We start from the raw sequence: 21004 nt of genomic DNA, 5'->3' as shown, positions 1-21004 counted from the left end.
TAATTTCATTTGTTCTGGTATGAAGCTAAGGACTCTCAGTATCTTAATCACTACACTAGCCAAGAACCCAATGGAGAGAAGACAAGGAAAGAAGTTTTAGTTTAAGATGTGAGAGAAAAAACATAGAGAATTATTAAAGGGAAAACCCACACAGTCAGGTAGAGATTGAAAACCCGTATCAAGGAAGCTCACCTTAAAATATTACTTGCTGAGGTGATGTAGTTTTTGAGAAATAAGTAAGACAATGTCACGAAAATACGTTTTACATGCTAAAATAATGTTCGTGGCTTGTTTAAAAGTACCCAGACTCTTTAAAAAATAGAAAAGGTTGTTGTGTTTGATCATTTTCTAACAATTTAACACTATTGTATGTGTGTTTCATGTCGGTTGCAATAAATAATAATAGAGCAAAGTCACATGCACAATTATCAGTTGTGGTTTGGTTATAAAAGGAATTATTTCCGTAAACTAAACCTCCAAAAGGAAACTTGCTTGAATGACCGTGAACCATTCTACTGAACTAGGTCTTGGCGAACTATTTCTATACTCGACTGATGTTTGTTGTGTTATTGTTTCGGGTTGAAACAAAGCCAAATTACCTCACGTGGTTCGAAACGGCCTTGCTTTTTAATCCCTTTATTCCTTTCATTATGCCAACTCCTAAAAAAGTATATTTCAAGTTCATGATGAAAAAATTGACGGTCAAAGGAAGTCATCGAAGGACGTGGGCGAAACGACGGGTTTTGTCGCATTTCTTACAAACTATAAATTAGAATAATGGTCTGACGTTTCGACCCCTTTATAGAGTCTTTCTTGAATGCTAAAGAAAAAGACTCTGAGGTCGAAGCGTCATGTCATTAACTTTTGTTTTCATTGGTACCACGCTCATCCTGGTTGGTAGGCAGCAACAAACCTTGGATTTTAAGGCACTGGACACTATTGGTAATTACTCAAAATAATTGTTAGCATAAAACCTTTCTTGGTGACGTGCAATGGAGAGCTGTTGGTAGTATAAAACATTGTGAGAAACGGCTCCCTCTGAAGTAACGTAGTTTTTGAGAGAGGTCTCGAAATGAAGCATCTGACAGCACATAACTTGTGCGACAAGGGTGTTGTTTCGTCCATATCTCGCAACTGTGACGACCAATTGAGTTCAATTTTTCACAGGTTTATTATTGTTTGCATATGTTAAGATACACAAAGTGAGAAGACTGGTCTTTGACAATTACTAAAAGTGTCAAGTGTCTTTAACCACTGCCTGCGAATTGCAGTAGTTTTGATGATACACATTTATTTTTGTCAATCTGATTTCTTTATCATTGACATTTCATGCACAAAGTGACCACAGTAGGAAAAGTCATATGTAATAAAATAAAATCATGATTTACAGGACAAATCAATCCATAACACAACAGCACGCCCTCAAACACCCAGATTACCTTTATCACACCATTCAAAAACCCAAACTCATTCTCTTAGACAGACAAATGGTGCATCTGGGATATATAACTATTAAGACGACAGATTTATTGTTTTATCAATGATTTAATATGACATATCAATTTCCAGAGAAGGTATCTAGAGGGAGTTGAAATGGGTTTCGTGTTTCCGCAACTTCTGTCTCTCTATCTGGTGGGGAAGTTGGGAGACAGATACGGGTCAAAAAACAGGTCGCGTCGAAGGATAAAAGATCTCGCAAATCGTTAAACTTACTCCCAAGTGTCACACTTAGTATTGTCCTGGAAGTTAAAGATAAACTGGATCTTGGTGTGTCTGCATTTGCTGGTGTTGTGGATTAGATATAGCATTTTCAAATAATGAAAATTCTTTGAAATTTTCAGATAATATTTCTCATTAACACTGAAGTTCAACCCCAAAAAGATTCAACCTCATACCAGTTTACATACGTCTGGATGAAAGTACACGTTCATCTTTCCATCTGTCTTGTGCATAAGACATATGGTATTCCCGTCACTCCCCGGACCCCCGGAAGTCAAGACTTACCGGCATTATTTTCACAGACGAAGAACAAAGACCAATATCATAATACTTCTATCATTATCGGATATTAATGGTTCAGATGTGGAGAATTGGATTTTTCCAGATGATGAGAGAACGGAGCTGCCAAAGTCATTTGATGATCGGATGTTATACAGCTTACTCAGTATATTTTAAAGGCAGTGGACACTATTGGTAAAACTTAAAAATAATTGTTAGCATAAAACCTCACTTGGTAACGAGTAATGTGGAGCTGTTAATAGTATATAAAACATTGTGAGAAACGGTTCCCTCTTAACTAAGGTCGTTTTCGAGATAATTAAGTAATTTTCCAAGAATTTGATTTCGAGACCTCAGAATTAGATTTTGAGGTCTCAAATCAAGCATCTGAAAGCACACAACTTAGTGTGACAAGGGTGTTTCTTTTTTCTTCTTTCATTATTATCTCGCAACTTCGACGACCGATTGAGTTCAATTTTTCACAGGATTGTTATTTTGTGCATTTGATGAGCTACACCGAGTGAGAAGACTGGTCTTTGACGATTACCAAAGGAGTCCAGTGTCTTTAAAGGATGCGTTGTCTACACTACAAATCAATTTTGGTTTGAGATTTTTTTATAAAATTGTACGTACTTCAGGTTGGCGTAGTGGTGTCTTGCCTCGCCTTCCACCTCTGGAACCCCGGTTCGAATCCCACCGGGTGCACTATGTGGATTGGGTTTTCAGTCCCTATACTGACTTTGGGGGTTTTCCCTGGAATATTTCTCTAGGGTTTTCCTCCCGCATCTTAAACTGATACTTCCTTGCCTGTCTTCTCTCCATGGGGTTCTTGGCTAGTACAGTTATTGAGATCGCTTTTCTGTGATTCCATGGCTTCACAACCAAAATCAATAAATGAAATGAAATTAAATTAAATGGAGCTTCCGTATGACCAAACCGAAATGAGTCAGGAGCATTTCTCTACTATAAGCAAAAATTGAGTGGGACACCAATCACAACAATGTTAACTATATGTAACTTTGGCTGGTAACCTGTTTCTATTAAGCAATATTTTTTGTGCTTCACGTTGTACAACCGAGCGGTGAAGATGACTTTGGGCTTTAACGGCAGAGTGTGGGTTCGAATCCCCAGCCCTTATGCAAGAAACTTAACCATTGTTTTAAAAATAAAACAAAATACAACTCCGGTGGAACGTGCAATGTTTTTGCAGAAATCCGCTCTTAGACCGACCTTTTCATCGCACAGTCATTTTATTCTGAGGTGAAAACCCCAACAATGTTTTGCAACGGAAAGATTTGACACTGGTTGTTATTGGAACGTGGTATCTCTTCCACATCGTTACCCAGGAAAGACCACTAATACAGGACATTGGTAGGAAAACCATCAAAAACTGTCAAACCACAGAAAGTACATTGTGGTATGATGCTAGTCTCGGATTCAAAACGCTTACCACAATTTGTTTCACAGCTCTGGAGTTGGGCGTAATTTCTACTTTATCCGACTTGAAAAACAACTTAAACTGTAACATCTTTAAGATGGTTACACCTCCTTATGTAACAATTTAACGGGTTCACGTAAAGCCCCTTTCACACGAGAGCAATTATCAGGGGTCATTTGCTATATTGTAGCATGGTTCACACAAATGTACCGTGAACGGACATCATTTTTTTAAAGTTCCTGTGTAAAATCTTGTCACTTTTTACTTTTTCCAATCATGCTAAAATCAAGGAAGGGACCCATGATAAGTTGATGTGTGAATAGGGGTTTATTTTAACATAAAACCACACGTTGAACGTGTGTCCGATTCATAGAATTTGTAAATATCCGACTTGGGACGGAGACTAAAGACCTATGGTTGGTATCGATCGACACGGATGCGTTATCGAACCATTTCCTCCATAAGGCGCCTGCATGACTGAATAATAACGTGGGAAACTAAATTCTGGGTCTTGACAGATAATCTAAGTCAGATCCACATAAAAAAATAATATGAAAAAACTTGTTTCTGCAGTAAAATATACTGAAAATGTTAAACCTGCTAAGTCGAATTTTAAGCTGAAAATGTCCACAGGAATGTGTGCCAATTTCATGGAGCTGCTTAAGCAGACAATATTGCCTATGAATTTTCTGCTTAGCATAAATGAGCAGTATGACATATTGTACATGTCATATTGTGTTTTAGCTAAGAACCTTATTTTGATAAGCATTGTGTGCTTAGCTACTCGTACTGCTTAAGAACTTTGCGTAGCAGACATGAGCAGGATACCAGTCACAAAGTGTACATGTGACACTGCCGTTTGACTGCATGGTAACCTTATTCTGGTAAGCACAATTTTTCTGTGCTAAGCTACTTTTTGTGCTCATGAAACTTGGCCCTGCATGCTTGCAGGGAGCATCGTGTATCCATGTTAACGTTGAATACACAATGAACTATTGTTTTATTGTTTAATTATAAGTCTATTGTTTAGCATGCCATTAGTTTTCAATATTATTATTGCAAACACAAAATCAGAAATTATTTGCCAAAATCAAGTACAATCAAGGCACAACAAACAACACAATATTACCATGTGGCCACAATAATACTTCCTACAGTCTATTACCAGGTCCCTGGATCTTCATGAAATGATTTTGATCAATATTCCAGCCTTGACTGAGTATATAATTCTACGAATATAAAAGTATTTTGGTTTATGACTTGGACTTCTCAAATTTTAATTTCATTTTCTTCGAAATCGGGAATATTATGAGCGGGTGGTCTGCGTTTAAAATATTTCATAGTCACCTGAGGTTGACTTTTAGATCAAAGTAATTTTCCACGAATTTGATTTCGAGACCTCAGAATTAGATTTTGAGGTCTCAAATCAAGCATCTGAAAGCAAACAACTTTTGTGACAATGGCGTTTTTCTTCTATTATTCTCTCGTAATTTCGACGACCAACTTAGTTCAAATTTTCACAGTTTGTTATGCATCTGTTGAGATACACCAAGTGAGAAGCCTGGTCTTTGACTATTACCAAAGGTGTCCAGTGCATTTGAGGTTTAACATGAGAAATAATAATAAGTTGTTGCAAACTGCTTACCAAGTAAGGATCTATATGGTATAAATACATAGATGAAGCAAAAGGTTTATAATGTAAGACGTTTTCTCCAGCTAAGCTGATATTACGACATGGCACATGCTGTTCAGGAATTAATCTTTGGTAATTTACATAAGAAACTAACTAATTACTGTGTATGGCTATTTATTCTAAATCATAAAGTACAATAACGAAACCTTGACCTCTTTGAAGAAATGACGCTACCTCTCAAAATACAAATCATCTTTTAGTCAACGTTCATTACCACGACATATTATTTAATTGTGATTGATTGTATAACTATCTATACCCCGTCTAATATAACATTTCATTGCAAACCACTCAAGCAAAGATACAATTAATGACAAAAGCATTCATTTATCTGACTCAAGTGATATATATAGCACGCAAATTACACCACTTGACCGGTTTCACCAAAGTTCGGCTCCTTAAAGAGTCTTTTTGAAGACCACGAAATAACCCGTGCGAGAAAAAGTTCATCGACAACGGCAATTAAACTAGAGTGCTGAGTGACGGCAGCGACCCGGGGAACGCTCCGCGAGCACGGCGTGGACAACCACCCAACTAGCTCAGCCGCACTCGGACGTTCCACAACGTTTCCAACAATGCGTGTCGAATTTTATAGCTGAAAAACCGCTATTAAACCGTAAGTCCTATATAATATTACAGTGGCCAGAATAGCTTTGTCCATTGGACAGCAAACCAATTGTTTCACCATTAATTTTCGGACTTCTTCCAATTTGATCAGGGCCCAATCTTTAGTAGAAAATACTGCTTATAGACAATTTCTGCTTAGTAAAATTAAGCAGGATACCACCTACAGATAGAAGGTGTGAGATGGTATTTTTGGTTGATAACCTTATTTTGGTAAGCATAAAATGTTGTACTTAGCTACTTTTAAGCAGCTCGGTTGTGCCCTGAGCCCAATTTCATAGAGCTGCTTAAGTAGAGTATGCTTAACACATGCTGCTAAGTAAATATAAGCAAAAAATCAGTCACAAAAATGTGATTTAACAACGCTGCTTTAGAATCGCAAAGATCGTGGGTTCGAATCCCACTCGGGTAATATGCATGTGGTTAATATTGTTCACAGAAATCATGAAAGTGCTGAGTAAACAGTGCTTACACTCGTCGATGTATGGTTAAAAACAAAACATGATTCTGTTAAGCATAATTTGGTTGTGCATAGCTCTTTTTGTTGTTATTAAGCATGAAATAGGAACCAGCAATACCATTTGGATGAGATTGTTTTATCTTAAAAGTTTGAGATGAAATCTGTTATACTAGTTAGACAATAGCGTGTCTAGCAGAAACCTACCTCAATTACAAACAAAGATTGCACTACCGGATCGAAACATACAAACTCCACCTTCCTTGAACCCTGGGCAGAATTGAGAACTTATGGTAGTCCAGATAGATACAGTGTGACATGAACTACTTTGTTTACATTCGAACATAGCGAGCCAAGAGGGGGTTTTTAATACAAAAAGTGTAAACTTTTTCCCTTTTTGCACCAGCAGTGATCTTATATCGAAAATGAAAAGTTTTCTCGAAAGACGAGTTCTTTGTTTGGAAACCGTTATTTTGAAACTTTTGATCGTACATTATTAATTTGTAAACAAACAAACTAATAAAACTTTGCTCTCAAAACCATCTAGATCTAGTGAGTTTTCACCAAACGTATTAATTGATGTGCTGGTCCCCTGTTTGTCACAACGTATTTGAGTAGATTGTTATTTACCAGCGAAAAAGTTATTCTACTTCAAATATTTCGTCAAAGAGGGCGCTGTCCAATTTGGTGGTTTATTTATTTCTGAAAAAGAAAAATGGCGACTTGGCAACCCGAAAGCTTTTAACATGACGTGAAGTAATTAATTGATTTTCATGCTGACTGGTGAGTTTCTGATCGTTTTATACCCTTGAACTTGGCTGTGGTTTGATGGAAATATTTATACAATATCTAGTTTGCAATGTTTGTCTGCGATTAATGAAGTATTTGTATTGAGGATAACTTTCCAAACGATCGGGTCGCCGACGACGACAACTGATGATCAACAACACACCACCGCACACACGCAAACCCAGGGCCGTAGTGGTGCACACAAATGGTGCAGTTTGTGTGCAGTCCAGTGCATTAGTTACTCGACTTGAGTCGTGTAGTTATTGCTGTGGTACCTGCTGCCGTGCATGCCCTTTTGTTGTGATCTGTATAAAGTCTGGACCAAATAAATTAGTATTTTGTTAACCTTTATTTTTCGTAGTTTTTTTTTTGGTTTATTTATCAATAAAAAAAATTAGTGGCCTGACGTTTCGATCCTAGCAATTTTAGCTACTAGTACTACACTGGCATGACCTGGACCTAGTTAGTAAGTAGCAGAGGAGCCTTTCTCAAAGGAGTTTTTAAGGTCGAAGGTTAATTACATTGAACAAAGATTAAAAATTAATTATATTGTTCTAAAAATAACTTATTAACAAGTACATGTACGTAGGGTAGGGGGGCCCTAACTTGAACAAGCAAAACAACCAATCAGTAAAACAATCGCAGAATTGTTTAGTTCAGCTTTTAAAATTTTATATTTACACAAGTTGAGAAGTATAGTATTATATAAATGGCCTGATGTTTCAATCCTCATATCAGAGTCTTTCTTAAAGGCAGTGGACACTATTGGTAATTACTCAAAATAATTATTAAAATATTAGCATAAAACCTTAATTGGTAACGAGTAATGGGGAGAGGTAATACTAGTATAAAACATTGTGAGAAACAGCTCCCTCTGAAGTGACGCAGTTTTCAAGAATGAAGTAATTTTCCACAAATTTGATTTTGAGACCTCAGCATAAGATTTTGATGTCTCGAAATCAAGCATCTGAAAGCACTTAACTTCGTGTGACGAGGGTGTTTTTTCTTTCATTATTATCTCGCAACTTCAACGACCAAATTATCACAGGTTTGTTATTTTATGCTTATGTTGAGATACACCAAGTGAGAAGACTGGTCTTTGACAAGTACCACATGTGTCCAGTGGCTTTAGCGTCAGGCCAGTAACTATTGTTTGCATTTATACCATTGGTCTCTTGGTTGGTAAGCAGTTTACAATCAGAAATTCTATTTTATTCAAATGTTTGTATTTCTGTCTGCAGCTTGGACGTTGAATTATTGATGCAACTTTTGTTGCACAAATAACAAGTTTGCTGACAATGTAACACGACAGTCCACAGCTCTACAGCAGCATACAGAAAGTAAACCTCGCTCCAGGGATGTCTTCCATGGAGGAATTGCTCTCCCCTTCAACGCCTTCCCAAAATGGTCAGACCTCCAACGATGGCCCACAGACACCCCGCAACACTAAAGCCTCATCGACAATTGACACCCAAAGTCTTGCAGAGATCCAGCAATACGCATCACTATGGGCCGCAGACACTAGAGGGCGCTTGGATAAAGGGTTGCGAGGAGAGGCGGGGTTTGAGATCCTGGAGGAAGATGTTTTTGAACTAATGAGAATGATGAGAGAGGTCTTCATCGCGACACTACAGAATCAGAGGTAATGTTAAAATTCTAGATACGATGACAAACTTGCTTTTCTTCGATCACAGGGCTCAAATTTGACAATGGACAGCAATAATAATAATAAAGACTAAAAATGCACACATATCCACCCTCCTGGGTGTTCAAGATGAAGACCAGTGATTTCATTCATAACATGAACATTCCGGCAGTCTTGGGGTTTTTTTTCAGTTGAATAGTAATTAATACGTCACTGTTATAAGAAAGAAATGATGTTCAAAGTTGACTTTGAGTCTGGTTATACAATTTTATTTAGAATTCAACGTTAAAACTCTGTAGAAATCTCTTTTTTATGAAAATTCTGGTCTTGTATAACCAAATTCTGGTCCAGCAAACATTTTGAGCTTCAAGACCTGCGGAATACTACCCCAAATTCGAGTACTGATTCGTGTTCAGTGCCCAATTTCATGGCTCTGCTTACCGTAAACACAGAATCGGCGCTTACGGAAGCAGGGAATTCTGTGCTTACGGCAAGCATATTTCACGGGTTCCGTATATTTCTCTACGTTACTAGGCATTCTACGCTTACAAGGCTAGCGCAGAAATTTGGCGCTTGCACGTAAGCGGAGAACCGTGACCGTAAGCGCAGAATTCGGCGGTAAGCAGAGCCATGAAATGTGTTCTTAACCAAGTTCTATCATTTTGATTTTCTCTGATGCAGTCTCGCTCATTGGCAGTTTCTTCAAGACATCTTAGATCTCAGTGTGCCTTATACTCATCTGATTGAAGATAGACAAGAGGTAAGAAAAAACTGTCTTCAATTTGTCAAATTTCATCCTGAAATCTTTATCCAGCTGGAAATAGAAAGTCTATTCAAATGACAATGATTCGCAAATGGGGAAAAACTTGCTCAGAACTAGTTGTCCTCTGAATCTGAATTAAGTTGTCGTGAAAGCATCCCAACTTTTTGTAGAGAACACAATGAAGACATTTTACTACTACTAATAATAATAAAGAACACTAGCGCCAGTAACTGCATAAAGAAAGCACTCATGGCGTGATTGAGGATGGAAAGACAAATTAGGACTGAGGATTGTGTGACTATACTTGTTTGAACAGCTGAGATTTTAAGTTTGTCTTGAATGTTGTGATGTTGTGATTTTAGTTTTAGACGTTGGAGGAAAACCCTGACAGGGAAAACCCACGCAGTCAGGTTGGGTCTGAACAAAACACCCAATCCTCGCTCCGGTCCAGGCTTGAATCGGGGTCCACAGAGTTTAAAGGCATGGACAGAAAACACGTAGCCAACCTGACAGGCGCTGTCTTGGTTGTAACTGCACTGAGCGCTTAAGAGCACCGAATTCAAACTCTGGTGTTTCTGATCAACAGAGTGTGGGTTTCGAATCCTAGTCATGGCACTTCTGCCTTAAGCAAGACACTTAACCGTTGCTTCGTCCTTGGGATGGGACATAAAGCCAGTGGTCCTGTGTGTTGTGTAATGCACGTAAAAGAACCCGTGCACTTATCGAAAAGAGAAGGGGTTCGCCCCGGTGTGCCTGGCTGTGGCTGCTGAATGCGCTGAAGCACCTTGTAAACCGTTATAAGGTGCTACATAATAGTGTCTCAGAATTCATCACTTCAAAAACTTTCTATATACAGGGCCTTGAGAACCTTGTTGGTAGATTCTTGCGCTCTATAAGACTTTGATATTGTTATCTTTGAGAGTCTTATTAAGAAGTCTTTATTCTAAGTTTGTCTCCTTCTTCCTAGATTGTCCACTATGTTGATCGGATCTACTTCCACGCTCAACAGAAAGCAAAGTTGCTCTCCAATCTTGACATCATGGAGAGTCTATCCAGAGTCTTCCCTAAGGTATTAATCCATTCTTCCTTCTTCCAAATGATGTCTTTACTTATATATTTGGTTTGCGGTAACACCATGTGTGTATCTACTTGCCAGGTAGAGTTTGTTCTTAGAGAACTGTCTTGCTTAATTCTACTACCGCGGAGTAGATTGTTCGGGTGTTCGGGAGACTTCTCAGTTCTGAAAAGAACTGTCCTGCTTGTTAACTATTACCAGGGCGGATGATATAGAAAATAGGCTGGGACTACTGCTTTAGCTTATAGGATCGTGATTAAGTGTACTACCACGAAGTCAGTTCTTAAATTGGTCTCAACGTTTCGACTAGCTTGCTCTAGTCATCGTCAGGATACTGAAGAGTTAAGAGAAGATGACGATGACTAGAGCAAGCTAGTCGAAACGTTGAGACCAATTTAAGAATTGACTCTGCGGTAGTACAGTTAATAACACACATGGTGTTACCGCAAACCAAATATATATTGATACCTCACTATGCAATGCCTCAAATCCTAAAGATGTCTTTATTGTTTTCCTTTATCCATTCATCCATTAAATTACTCTATTTGAGCTAGGTGGCAGGAGACATACTGTATGTGCACATGCTCAAAACTACGTTTTTTAACTGCCAAGTCTGCTGCCATCTAGCGTTCCAAAGTCTCCCATTTCTTTATTGTAATTCTCATTAACCCTTAGACTGGGCCCCTGTCTTTATCCGCAAGGATTAAAACAGGTCCGTGCAACAAAGATACAGTGATTCCATTGGATCATTGATAACGTGCAGTGACATGAGCTTTCCATAGATGCCCAAACAGTACACTGCTGTCACGTCAGCATTCGAATTTGACTGCATATCTCTATGTTAAATGAATGTGGGTCAAAGGTGAATATACACGCCGGCTGGATGCTGGTCTCTGGTGTCATTCACAAGCCTTGAAGTGTGACGTCAGATGTTCAGGATAGTTAACCCTCTCCTCAGATAATCCATCACAAGTTTTCCAGACAAGATGTAACAGTTCTCTTTTTGGCCTTCACGAACTGCTGTTAAAAAAATTCACGACTGCGACCATAAGAAAGGTAGCAAACCAACTAAATTTGTGTACAATTTTTCTCTTCCCGAACCCAGTACATTCAACTCCTTACAACATCAGGAGGAGACAACCGTAATTTCCGCACCCCTACCCCGCCGGCAGTGCCCCTCCCAAGCTCTGATGGTAACCCAAACGACCCTATGCTGTTACCCAACGGCAGGCATCCATACACTCTATTGAGACCCGTAAGTATCAAAATCCTCATTAGCTGTTTCATTTCAGTCTTTCATTTCCCCAAACTTGAGCATAAAACCAGGCTTTTTGCTTGTTCTCCCTTCACAATCCTCATGTCAAGGCATGAGTAAGAGAGCCGGACTCAAACTTTGGCATTTCTGATCAGCACAGTGTGAGTTCAAGTCCTGGTCATGACACTTGTATCCTTAGGCGAGACACTTAACCATTATCGCTGTACTTTAATTGGCAGATCTTTAAATGGTGTTTGAATGCAGTGATGTTATTCGACCTCATTGGTTATGGAATGCAGAAGCGCTACATTTTTCCATATTCCACTCGCGCTTGTGATCCAAAAAGAACATGTTATTGTTATAAGCAGTTTGTCTCTTTGAGTTATTCATTCCCCAAATTAAGGACCTTAGTCTTTTTATTTGTTTCTCATCCAGGGAGAAGAGGCTCCTTTCAAGCCAAAGCCTTTATGCTTCAATGATTTAAGGGAAGCATTACCAGCCGTCGTCATGGAAACAACCAAACGAGAAGCTGTGTGGAGTGAAGGATTAGGATTAACTGCGGCTGCGCTTAATCTGGATCTACATGAAAAGGTAATGTTGGTATTCAAAGTCCAAAGCCTGATTATACAAACAGCTAAGATGGATCTTAACTGCAAATCACTCTTAATTGCTAAGTGTGATGTCACAATATTTTAATCTTTGTGGAATTGGACCCTGAATCTTTGAAACGCAACTCATTTTTCTTACAGTATTTTTCTCAACAAAGGTGAAATATTTACTAACGCTTTTCTCATTTGACAGTGTACCGAGATATAAAGCCTGTAAGCTCAAAAACATTTGCGGAAAAAACATTTGCTTAGCAAAAATAAATTACCAGCCAGAATACCATACAGTTACCAATGCTGTGACTGGTGCCCGGTAATTTCTTGCTAAGCCAAGAAATTTGCTGAGCAGAATTTCCTGCTTTACAGATTTTAAAAAATTGGGCCCTAATAATTTCCTTGTATCTATGGTTTAATTCACTCAGTACCCAATTTAATTTTTCATAATTTTTCTTATATCCTCTTTTGGCAGGCCTCGTCGGAGTCAATACTAAACCAGTCTTCAACACCCCAAGAAACTGCCCCCTCCTGGACTGTAGACTCCGCCCTCTTTAAGGAAGACTATGCCGTTAGCGAAGAGGAAGAACCGGTTAGTAAAATAACTTTTGAGTAGTGTAAGTTCTGAGAATTTTTCAAGGGAAACCCACACAATCAGGGCCCAATTTCATAGAGCTGCTTAGCACAAAAATTTGCTTAGCATTAAATTTCTTCCTTGGTAAAAACAGGATTGCCAACCAAATTTCAATTTGTTGCATATTTCTTGTTACTGGTATTCAGCTGTTGTTTGCTCATCCTGAAAATCGCGTTGAAATTTGGTTGGTAATCCTGATTTTAACAAGGACGAAATTTCATGCTAAGCAAATTTTTGTGCTTAGCAGCTCTATGAAATTAGGCGCAGGTAGGGACTGAAAACCCAATCCACAAGGTGCCCTCGGTGGGATTCAAACCCGGGTCCAAAAGGAGTAAGGGAGGCAAGAAACTACAACCTGAATGCCCACTTCAAATAGTTCACTTGAATTGTTTTTATAAATACATTTGATTTCATCTGATAGTTTCCCGTTTCATCACCAGCTTCCACCACCCGAAGCAATGACAGGCAAGGAAGCAGTGGAACTATTCGGTAAGGGTCGTCATCTTGGCAAAGCTAAGTTTGTGTATCTGAACAAGGCGCCTAATCGTCACTTCCGTCCGTACGACTTGATTGCTGTCCCCAAACACAAGGTAAGCTACACAGACAATCACTGGCACCTGTCAACACAGGCATTCACTACAAAGTCCTGCTCCTCACTTTCAAAGCTATCCATGGTCTCTCCCCTCATTACATTTCCGAACTGGTTACACCACACACTCGGACTCCTTCAGATCCTTTACCTAACCTCTCCTCATACAGAACAAAAACTTATGGTAAAAGAACCTTTGCCTTCAGCGTGCCCACCCTTTTGAACTCTCTTCCTGACGATGACTAGAGCAAGCTAGTCGAAATGTTGAGACCAATTCAAGAACTGACTGCGCGGTAGTGCAGTTAATTACAATCCTATAAGCTAAAGTAGTTGTCCCAGCCTATTTTTCTATACCTCCCGCCCGGGTAACAGCTAAAAAGTTCTTTTCAGAACTGAAAAGTCTCCTGAACATCTGAACAATCTACTCTGCGGTAGTAGAATAAAGCAGGACAGTTATCTTCGAACAAACTCTACCTGGCAAGTAGATACACACATGGTGTTACCGCAAACCAAATACATATTAACTCTCTTCCTGCTACCCTCCGTTCTCCGTTAAACCCGGACCTTTTCAAAGTACATCTCCAATCCTACCTGTTTGCTCAATCTTTTTTGTAATATTTAATTGTTAAGTTATTTTGTAGATGACACTTGTATATTGTTATTGGATGCATATGATTAGTTTTCCCATGTCGACCCGCGGTGCTCACTTGGGTGAGCCCCCATCAAGAGCTAATCAAACGATCACTCGACCTCTCGTGGTGATGTAATGCACCTCATGCCAGCCCCAAGTGACTCGTTCCACAAGCAGGGCATTAGGGGCTGACACGGGTGAGCCCCTGGAATGACGGTGGCAGACCGTGGTCGACACGGGAAAGCTAATCGAACGCACCCATTATGTTATGTTTGAAATGTGCCCTATCAGATTGTCTTATTGTTATTATGCATACAATCTTGTCTACCTCTGTCTGCTTCATCTGTTACTGACTGTAATGTTTTATCTTGTTACCCAGGCCAACCCCAACGAGCACTGGATTGTTTCTTGTTTTGGCATCATGCACAAGGTCAAAGGTCAAACATCGGACAGTATGCCGCTGTATGAATGGCATCGCGAAGCAGTGATATGGAGCACATTGACTAAGATGCCATTCTTTAAGCACTTCCTCATCAGGAAGACATTCAAGAGGTAAACACTTCCCTTCTCGACCCTCTCTTTTTATTGCTATAAAAGTTTTTTCGAAGCACGCTGAGTTCTCAAGATTAAAGTTTTACTAGGATAAACCCAATTTTATTTTTAAGCGAAACTCAGATTTTACAGACCACTTGCCCCCATTGCAAGTTCTGGACGGGCAGATAAGAGCATTGGACTCAAGCTCTGGTGTTTCTTATCAGCAGAGTATCGGTTTGAGTCGGTCTTGACACTTGTGTCCTTAAGCAAGACACTTTGTTGCTGCGTCCTGAGGATGGGATGGGAGCCATTGGTCCTATGTGTTGTGTAATGCACAAAAAGAACCCAGTACATTTATTGAAAAGAGAAGGGGTTCGCCCCGGTGTTCCTGGTTTGATTGGCAGCATATTGTGCCACAGCACCTTGAAAGACATTACACATTGGTCTCGTACTTCAAGCTCCACAATACCTTGTAGAAAAAAACGGAATGTTGAAGCGCCTGTAGAAACTGAGTGACTGACATGAGCGCTATGCAAGAAGCCACTATTTTTATGTTATTTTTACTTGCATGGACTGCCACCACTGTGGTCAAACAATAAAAACATACCCACAACGCACAACTCTCAGCTAAAGACTGGTCTTCATTGACCTCAGTGAGGGCACTGTTTAGATCATGTGACGTCATATCCAAGGGGTCTATTTCAAATCAAACAAATCACTTTTTTTTGCAGGTGGCTTTCAAACAAGAAGCTACAGGAGTTCTGTGCCATTCGTCATCATATAAAGAAGAACCTTCTCCAAGCTGTACCGCTATTTGGAGCTGGACTTCTTCAAGTCTCTAAGCTTCTTCAGGAATTATCCACAGTCAGATTTATTCCATTAGATCAAGAGTAAGATTTATATTCTTTCATTTAAAGAGAACTTGTGGAGGTGTCGTGGCTGAATAATGTAGATGAATTATTTTGTTCTGATTGTAGTCGTTGTTTCACCCTCGCTGAGTTTGAACACACTGCTAAGATAAAGCAGCGGACAGGAGAAGGAATCTTAGAGAAATTCTTCAGGTGAGTAGAGAACTGAATGGAAACCCAGATTCTTAAAAATCATAATTCCTAGATATCATAATTTTTCAATGTTCCGAAACATGTTGTTTGGACACCCCTATATTCCGACTCCCCTAATAATAATATTTGGTTTTTATAAAGCGCTTTATACACCATGACTCAAAGCGCTTCCAACATTATTACCCTGATCACTGGGCCATTTCATTCCTTAAACCATCTAATCTCCCTGGGGAGTATACAGCTTGTTCCACCAAATAAGTTGCGCGCTAAGCTACAACCACAAGACCCATCTCTGCCCTCACAGGTACCCATTTACCCCATGGTGGAGAGAACAATTATAGTAAAGTGTCTTGCTCAGGCACACAAGTGTCACAACCGGGATTCAAACCCACACTCTGCTGAACAGAAGCACCAGAGCTTGAGTTCGATGCTCTTATCCGCCCGACCACGAAACCCATAGTGTGTTTCTTACTCTGAACCCGAATCCTAACAGGTAAATCCCAAGGGGTTTGTCTGAACATAGGGGTGTCGGAATATAGAGCAGTCACCGGAAAATTGACAGGTTATTTTCATTTCCTAACTCCTAGTAAACTTTACGAACAAAGATATTGACAAAATAGGGACACCGCCAATATAGGGCTAGATATCTCAGTTGGTAGAGCGCCGGCACGTTAATCCGGAGGTCGTTGGTTCGAATCCCACTCTAGTCAATTCTTTGTTCAACCCCAAAAATCAAACTAATATTCTATTGGAAAAATAATTCAAATATTAAATGGAATATTGATTGGATCAGTAAATGGCACTGACGTTGTGGACGCATTAAGCAAACTCAAATAGTCACATTGATTTTTTATTAAAAAAGAACAATAGCTGATTAAAATAATTTATTTTGTAGTTACTGTAAGCTGATAATGGAGAGAACCTGCGAGGATTCCTTCAGCAAGCTACAGTTCTGTGAAGCTCAGGCCAAGAAAGATAAAGCACTCTTGTAAGTAACCCTTTGGAAAATATTTTCTTAATTAGACTTTTTCTAATGTAACTTATCAAGAAACAGGTCTAGGCACACCTTTCAGCTAATGATTTGGACCTTATGACGTCATATCCAAAGGAATCTATAGACCCTATTGAAAAACCATTTTGTTGCAAATCGTATACACATCTTAATGCGAACATCAATGAGCACACAGCTTGCAGCGTTTCCGATGTGATTTCTTTGGCACACGCATGCACACGCACATGCTCACAGACGACATGTTGTAGGGCAGGTTTTTGAATAGTGACGTCATATTCAATACGGTCTAGATAGAGAGCCTAAACATCTTGACGACACTCTTTAGGCTTATGAATTACACCAGACATCTGTCATTGACCCTTCGTCAATCCCTGCCCATAATCACCTTTCACATACAAACACCTTTAATACAGATATGGAAAGCTTATGTCCTTACAAGTTATCCAGTGAGACAGGGGACCAGCCTGGGGGTCTATATCAAAACATTTCAGGAGGGCGCTGATTGGGTCTTGTGACGTCAAATAATGATTTGGGAGGCTAATAATCCTTACCACCTAAGAGCTGAATAGCGAAGGACGCGGCTACAACGTGTTTTCGAGAAGCAGGCAGGCAAGGGTCCAGGCTCTGTACAAGCCTAGGCTTTTTCCTGGTGCCCTCCTCTTATCACCCTTTGCTCTTTTGTCTTGTATGTTTTATGATTATTTATTGTGATATTTGGAAATAAAAAACAAACAAACAAACAAGGGCGCCTTTGGCTGCCAGCCACATCAACCCATTATGACTACGAAGCACAGCCATAAATCAAAAGGGTTTGATTTTCCCCGAGGGAGGAAAACCCTTTTGTAGGCAATTTCAGGAATTGAGTTATATGCATGGCTGGAAAGAACACATCAGCAGCAGTAATTTGGTATGTGTCTAAGCTTTGGGGTGTATCGCGTTGCTGAGTTACTCCCATTTGTAATTAGCCACTACACCATTTCTTTTTTTTAACGAATTACAAGTAAAATGATATTTTAAACTACCATTGTGTGCAAAAGGATACAAATTAAACATAAGTATGATCACCAAAATTGTTGTATTCATAGCTTTATTGCCTAAAAGTAAGTGTTCTAAAGGTTAACCATGCAACACAGAGTGGGTCACATATGGCCCTGGCCGGGTATCGAACCTGGGTCACCTTGGTGAGAGGCGAGCGCTTTACGCACAAGCCAACCATGCCACCAAAGGCAAGGGGTCCATACTAAACATTTGATACAAGAAGATAAAGTCAAAGGTTTCTCTTTTCAGTTCCAAGGAATCTCTGTTTATCCAGAGACAGAAGAAAGAGCAGCGAGAGAAGAACCTGAGGAAAGCTCAAGAAGAAACGAGGTATGGATCACTCAAGATTATTATTTCTCTTGTTTCTCATCTCGAGTCCCTCATTAATCGTAAAATGTTTTGTCTCAGACCATTGTCGCAAGGATTTCAGTCTAATGGTCACTAAAAGGCAGTGGACACTATTGGTAATTACTCAAAATAATTATTAGCATTAAACATTACTTGGTAACGAGTAATGGGGAGAGGTTGGTAGTATATAAAACATTGTGAGAAACAGCTCCCTCTGAAGTGAAGTAGTTTTCGAGATAGAAGTAGTTTTCCACGAATATGATTTTGAGACCTCAAGTTTAGAACTTGAGGTCTCGAAATCAACCATCTAAATGCACACAACTTTGTGCGACTAGGGTGTTTTCTTCTTTCATTATTATCTCGCAACTTTGACGACCGATTGAGCTCAAACTTTCACAGGTTATTTTATGCATATGTTGAGATGCACCAACTGTGAAGGCTAATCTTTGACAATTACCAATAGTGTCCACTGCCTTTAACGGCAAGGCTCCCCGCTATATTTCTAACTTACTTCAAGTTCACACTTCGTCAAGGAACCTTCAATCAACTTCCATGCTTCTCTTCATTGAACTGAAGTCTTGACACTCTTGGGTGACAGGGTTTTTTTCTTCAGCTGCGCCAAGCATCTTGAACTCTCTACCACTGAATCTTAGATCTTGTCTTTGTATCACAAAATTCAAATCTCTTCTCAAAACTTATCTTATGTCACAGGTTTACAAGGACTAATTTTGTTGTGTCTGTTTTTTCTTTCGTTTTGTTCTTGTTTTACTGCGCCTTGACAACCAGTGAATATGTCCGCATTACAAACCATTTGTTATTATTATTATTAATGATTTGCTATTTCTCTCCTGTAGGTGTTTGGGTAATTTTGTCCAGCTAGTAGACAAGATTCTCCTATGTCATCTCCTGAGTCTAGCTAGAACCAACATTTGTCAGTTTGTGAATAACACAATGGCAGCTGGATCTAACGCTAAGAGAGAAGCGCTGTTTGCTGCTAAGCTGATCTTCAATGATAACAGTAAGGTTCCAATCGAGCTTAAAGGAACACGTTGCCTTAGATCGGTCGAGTTGGTCTTTGAAAAGCGTTTGTAACATTTTCATAAAATGCATATGGTTAGAAAGATGTTGTAAAAGTAGAATACAATGATACACACAACACGCCTTTAAATTGCACGGTTTTCCTTTTACTTCGTCGACTAACATGTGATAGTTCGCGCAGTAAAAGGAAAACCACGCAATTTCGAGGCAAACTTGTGTGGATCATTATATTCTACTTTTAAAACATCTTTCCAACCATGCATTTTATAAAAAAGGGTTACAAACGCTTTTTATAGACCAACTCATCCGATCCAAGGCAACGTGTTCCTTTATACAAATTTTTCCTGCTAACAGTATACTGTGCAAGAAAGGGTTCAATTATCATTCTGTGCTTACGGCCATTAGAAATAAAGGCTTTAAAAACTGGTGGGCAGAATTTATTTTAGAAAATTCAGCAATTTCTGAGCAGTTTATGCTAACAGGGCCCGGTTTCATAAAGCTGTTAAGCACAAAATACTGCTTGACAAAATTATTTGCTAAACAAACATTGAGTCGGGCACCAGTCACAACAATGCAAACTTATTGTAATTTTGGCTGGTAACCTGTTTCTGCTAAGCAATACTATTCTGTGCTTACCAAGTTTTTGTGCTTGGTTTTATGAGATTGAGCCAAGGCAACTCTTCTCTCACAAATACAAACATGAGAAGTTTTCAAAAGTAATTTTACAATTTGGATATTTAACAAGAGAAGCTTTGCTTTCAGATTCCCTGATCCTGTACCCATCAAGAGAGACGTTCACTGACAGTCTGTCGGCCATTCTTCATGAGATTCCATCATTAATCAGTAATATGTCTCACCCTATGGAGTCCGTAGCTAGTGGATGGGTAGGTGGGGACAATAAACCTCCCCTAACAACCATGTCACCAAGAGGTGCCCTCTCACCAAGGGCTACAAGCAACCAAGAAAGGTAACACACTAAGGCCACATTAAATAAAAAATTGTTGATCATCCCCGCCCGACCGTTCAATTCCCCCCGCTTTTCACACGTACACATTCATCAAGGATGGCGGCCCATGACGCAAGTTGCAATTTGTCTGTTGTGCATTGCCTAATGTTTATTTTTAAATATTTTATTGTATATAGTGATGCAATTTAGCCATTGGCTACAAGTTCAATTTTAATAAACCTAGATTGCTAAGACCAACCTAAACTCGTGTGTTTTCCTTTTCTTTTTATGCATAAAACTCAACATTTTTTAAAAGAAATAATTTTATTTATTAGATCACAGCGTGCCGAGTCGAACCCAGCCCTGTCAGTCACCCAGAAATCCACCGCAACCCGTCGTTCAGCCGTCACCATCAAATCCAAAATGACTACTCGGACAGATGCAACCTCAGAGCTTGACTTACCCCCTCTGGATGAAGACTCATCTAGTCTAGGATCCGACTCTCCTGATGGTGCTAGTGACTATGGTAGTATGGATGAGACAGACTTTAATGCTGAAGAGAGTAATACAGAGGGAGGAACGACACTTAGTGCACCAGTTATGTCAGAAAGAGGTACTCACTTTTTGTCGATTTAAAACTTAAAGCCATTATATACTTTCGGTACAGAAAAAAAAGTTCACAGATTTACAAATAATTTACAGGGTTTACAGAAGGTAATGGTGAAAGACTTCTCTTGAAATATTATTCCATGAAATGCTTTACTTTTTCAGAAAACATTAAAACAATATCAATTCTCGATAGCGAGAATTACGGATTTATTTTAAACACATGTCATG

At 39.3% G+C, this 21004-nt stretch overlaps 1 protein-coding gene across 3 annotated transcripts in view; it reads left to right on the top strand.

Annotated features, from left to right (window-relative positions):
- The first annotated feature begins 6922 nt into the window (after positions 1-6922).
- LOC139949066 (dynein heavy chain domain-containing protein 1-like) overlaps positions 6923-21004 on the top strand; it is a 100629-nt gene continuing 86547 nt past the window's right edge. For all 3 annotated transcript variants that reach the window (XM_071947469.1, XM_071947470.1, XM_071947468.1), the window contains exons 1-16: positions 6923-6993; positions 8241-8641; positions 9326-9404; positions 10375-10476; positions 11588-11737; positions 12173-12328; positions 12812-12928; positions 13411-13560; positions 14570-14742; positions 15456-15614; positions 15702-15785; positions 16681-16773; positions 18085-18165; positions 19038-19201; positions 19984-20188; positions 20503-20780. In XM_071947469.1, coding sequence (XP_071803570.1) covers positions 8358-8641; positions 9326-9404; positions 10375-10476; positions 11588-11737; positions 12173-12328; positions 12812-12928; positions 13411-13560; positions 14570-14742; positions 15456-15614; positions 15702-15785; positions 16681-16773; positions 18085-18165; positions 19038-19201; positions 19984-20188; positions 20503-20780 — 2275 coding nt within the window. In that variant the 5' untranslated portion in view covers positions 6923-6993; positions 8241-8357. The remainder of the gene's footprint in view (positions 6994-8240; positions 8642-9325; positions 9405-10374; positions 10477-11587; positions 11738-12172; positions 12329-12811; positions 12929-13410; positions 13561-14569; positions 14743-15455; positions 15615-15701; positions 15786-16680; positions 16774-18084; positions 18166-19037; positions 19202-19983; positions 20189-20502; positions 20781-21004) is intronic.

Source organism: Asterias amurensis, chromosome 16 (assembly GCF_032118995.1).
Source record: "Asterias amurensis chromosome 16, ASM3211899v1".
Lineage (NCBI taxonomy): Eukaryota > Metazoa > Echinodermata > Asteroidea > Forcipulatida > Asteriidae > Asterias > Asterias amurensis.
This window is presented reverse-complemented; position numbering and strand designations above follow the sequence as displayed.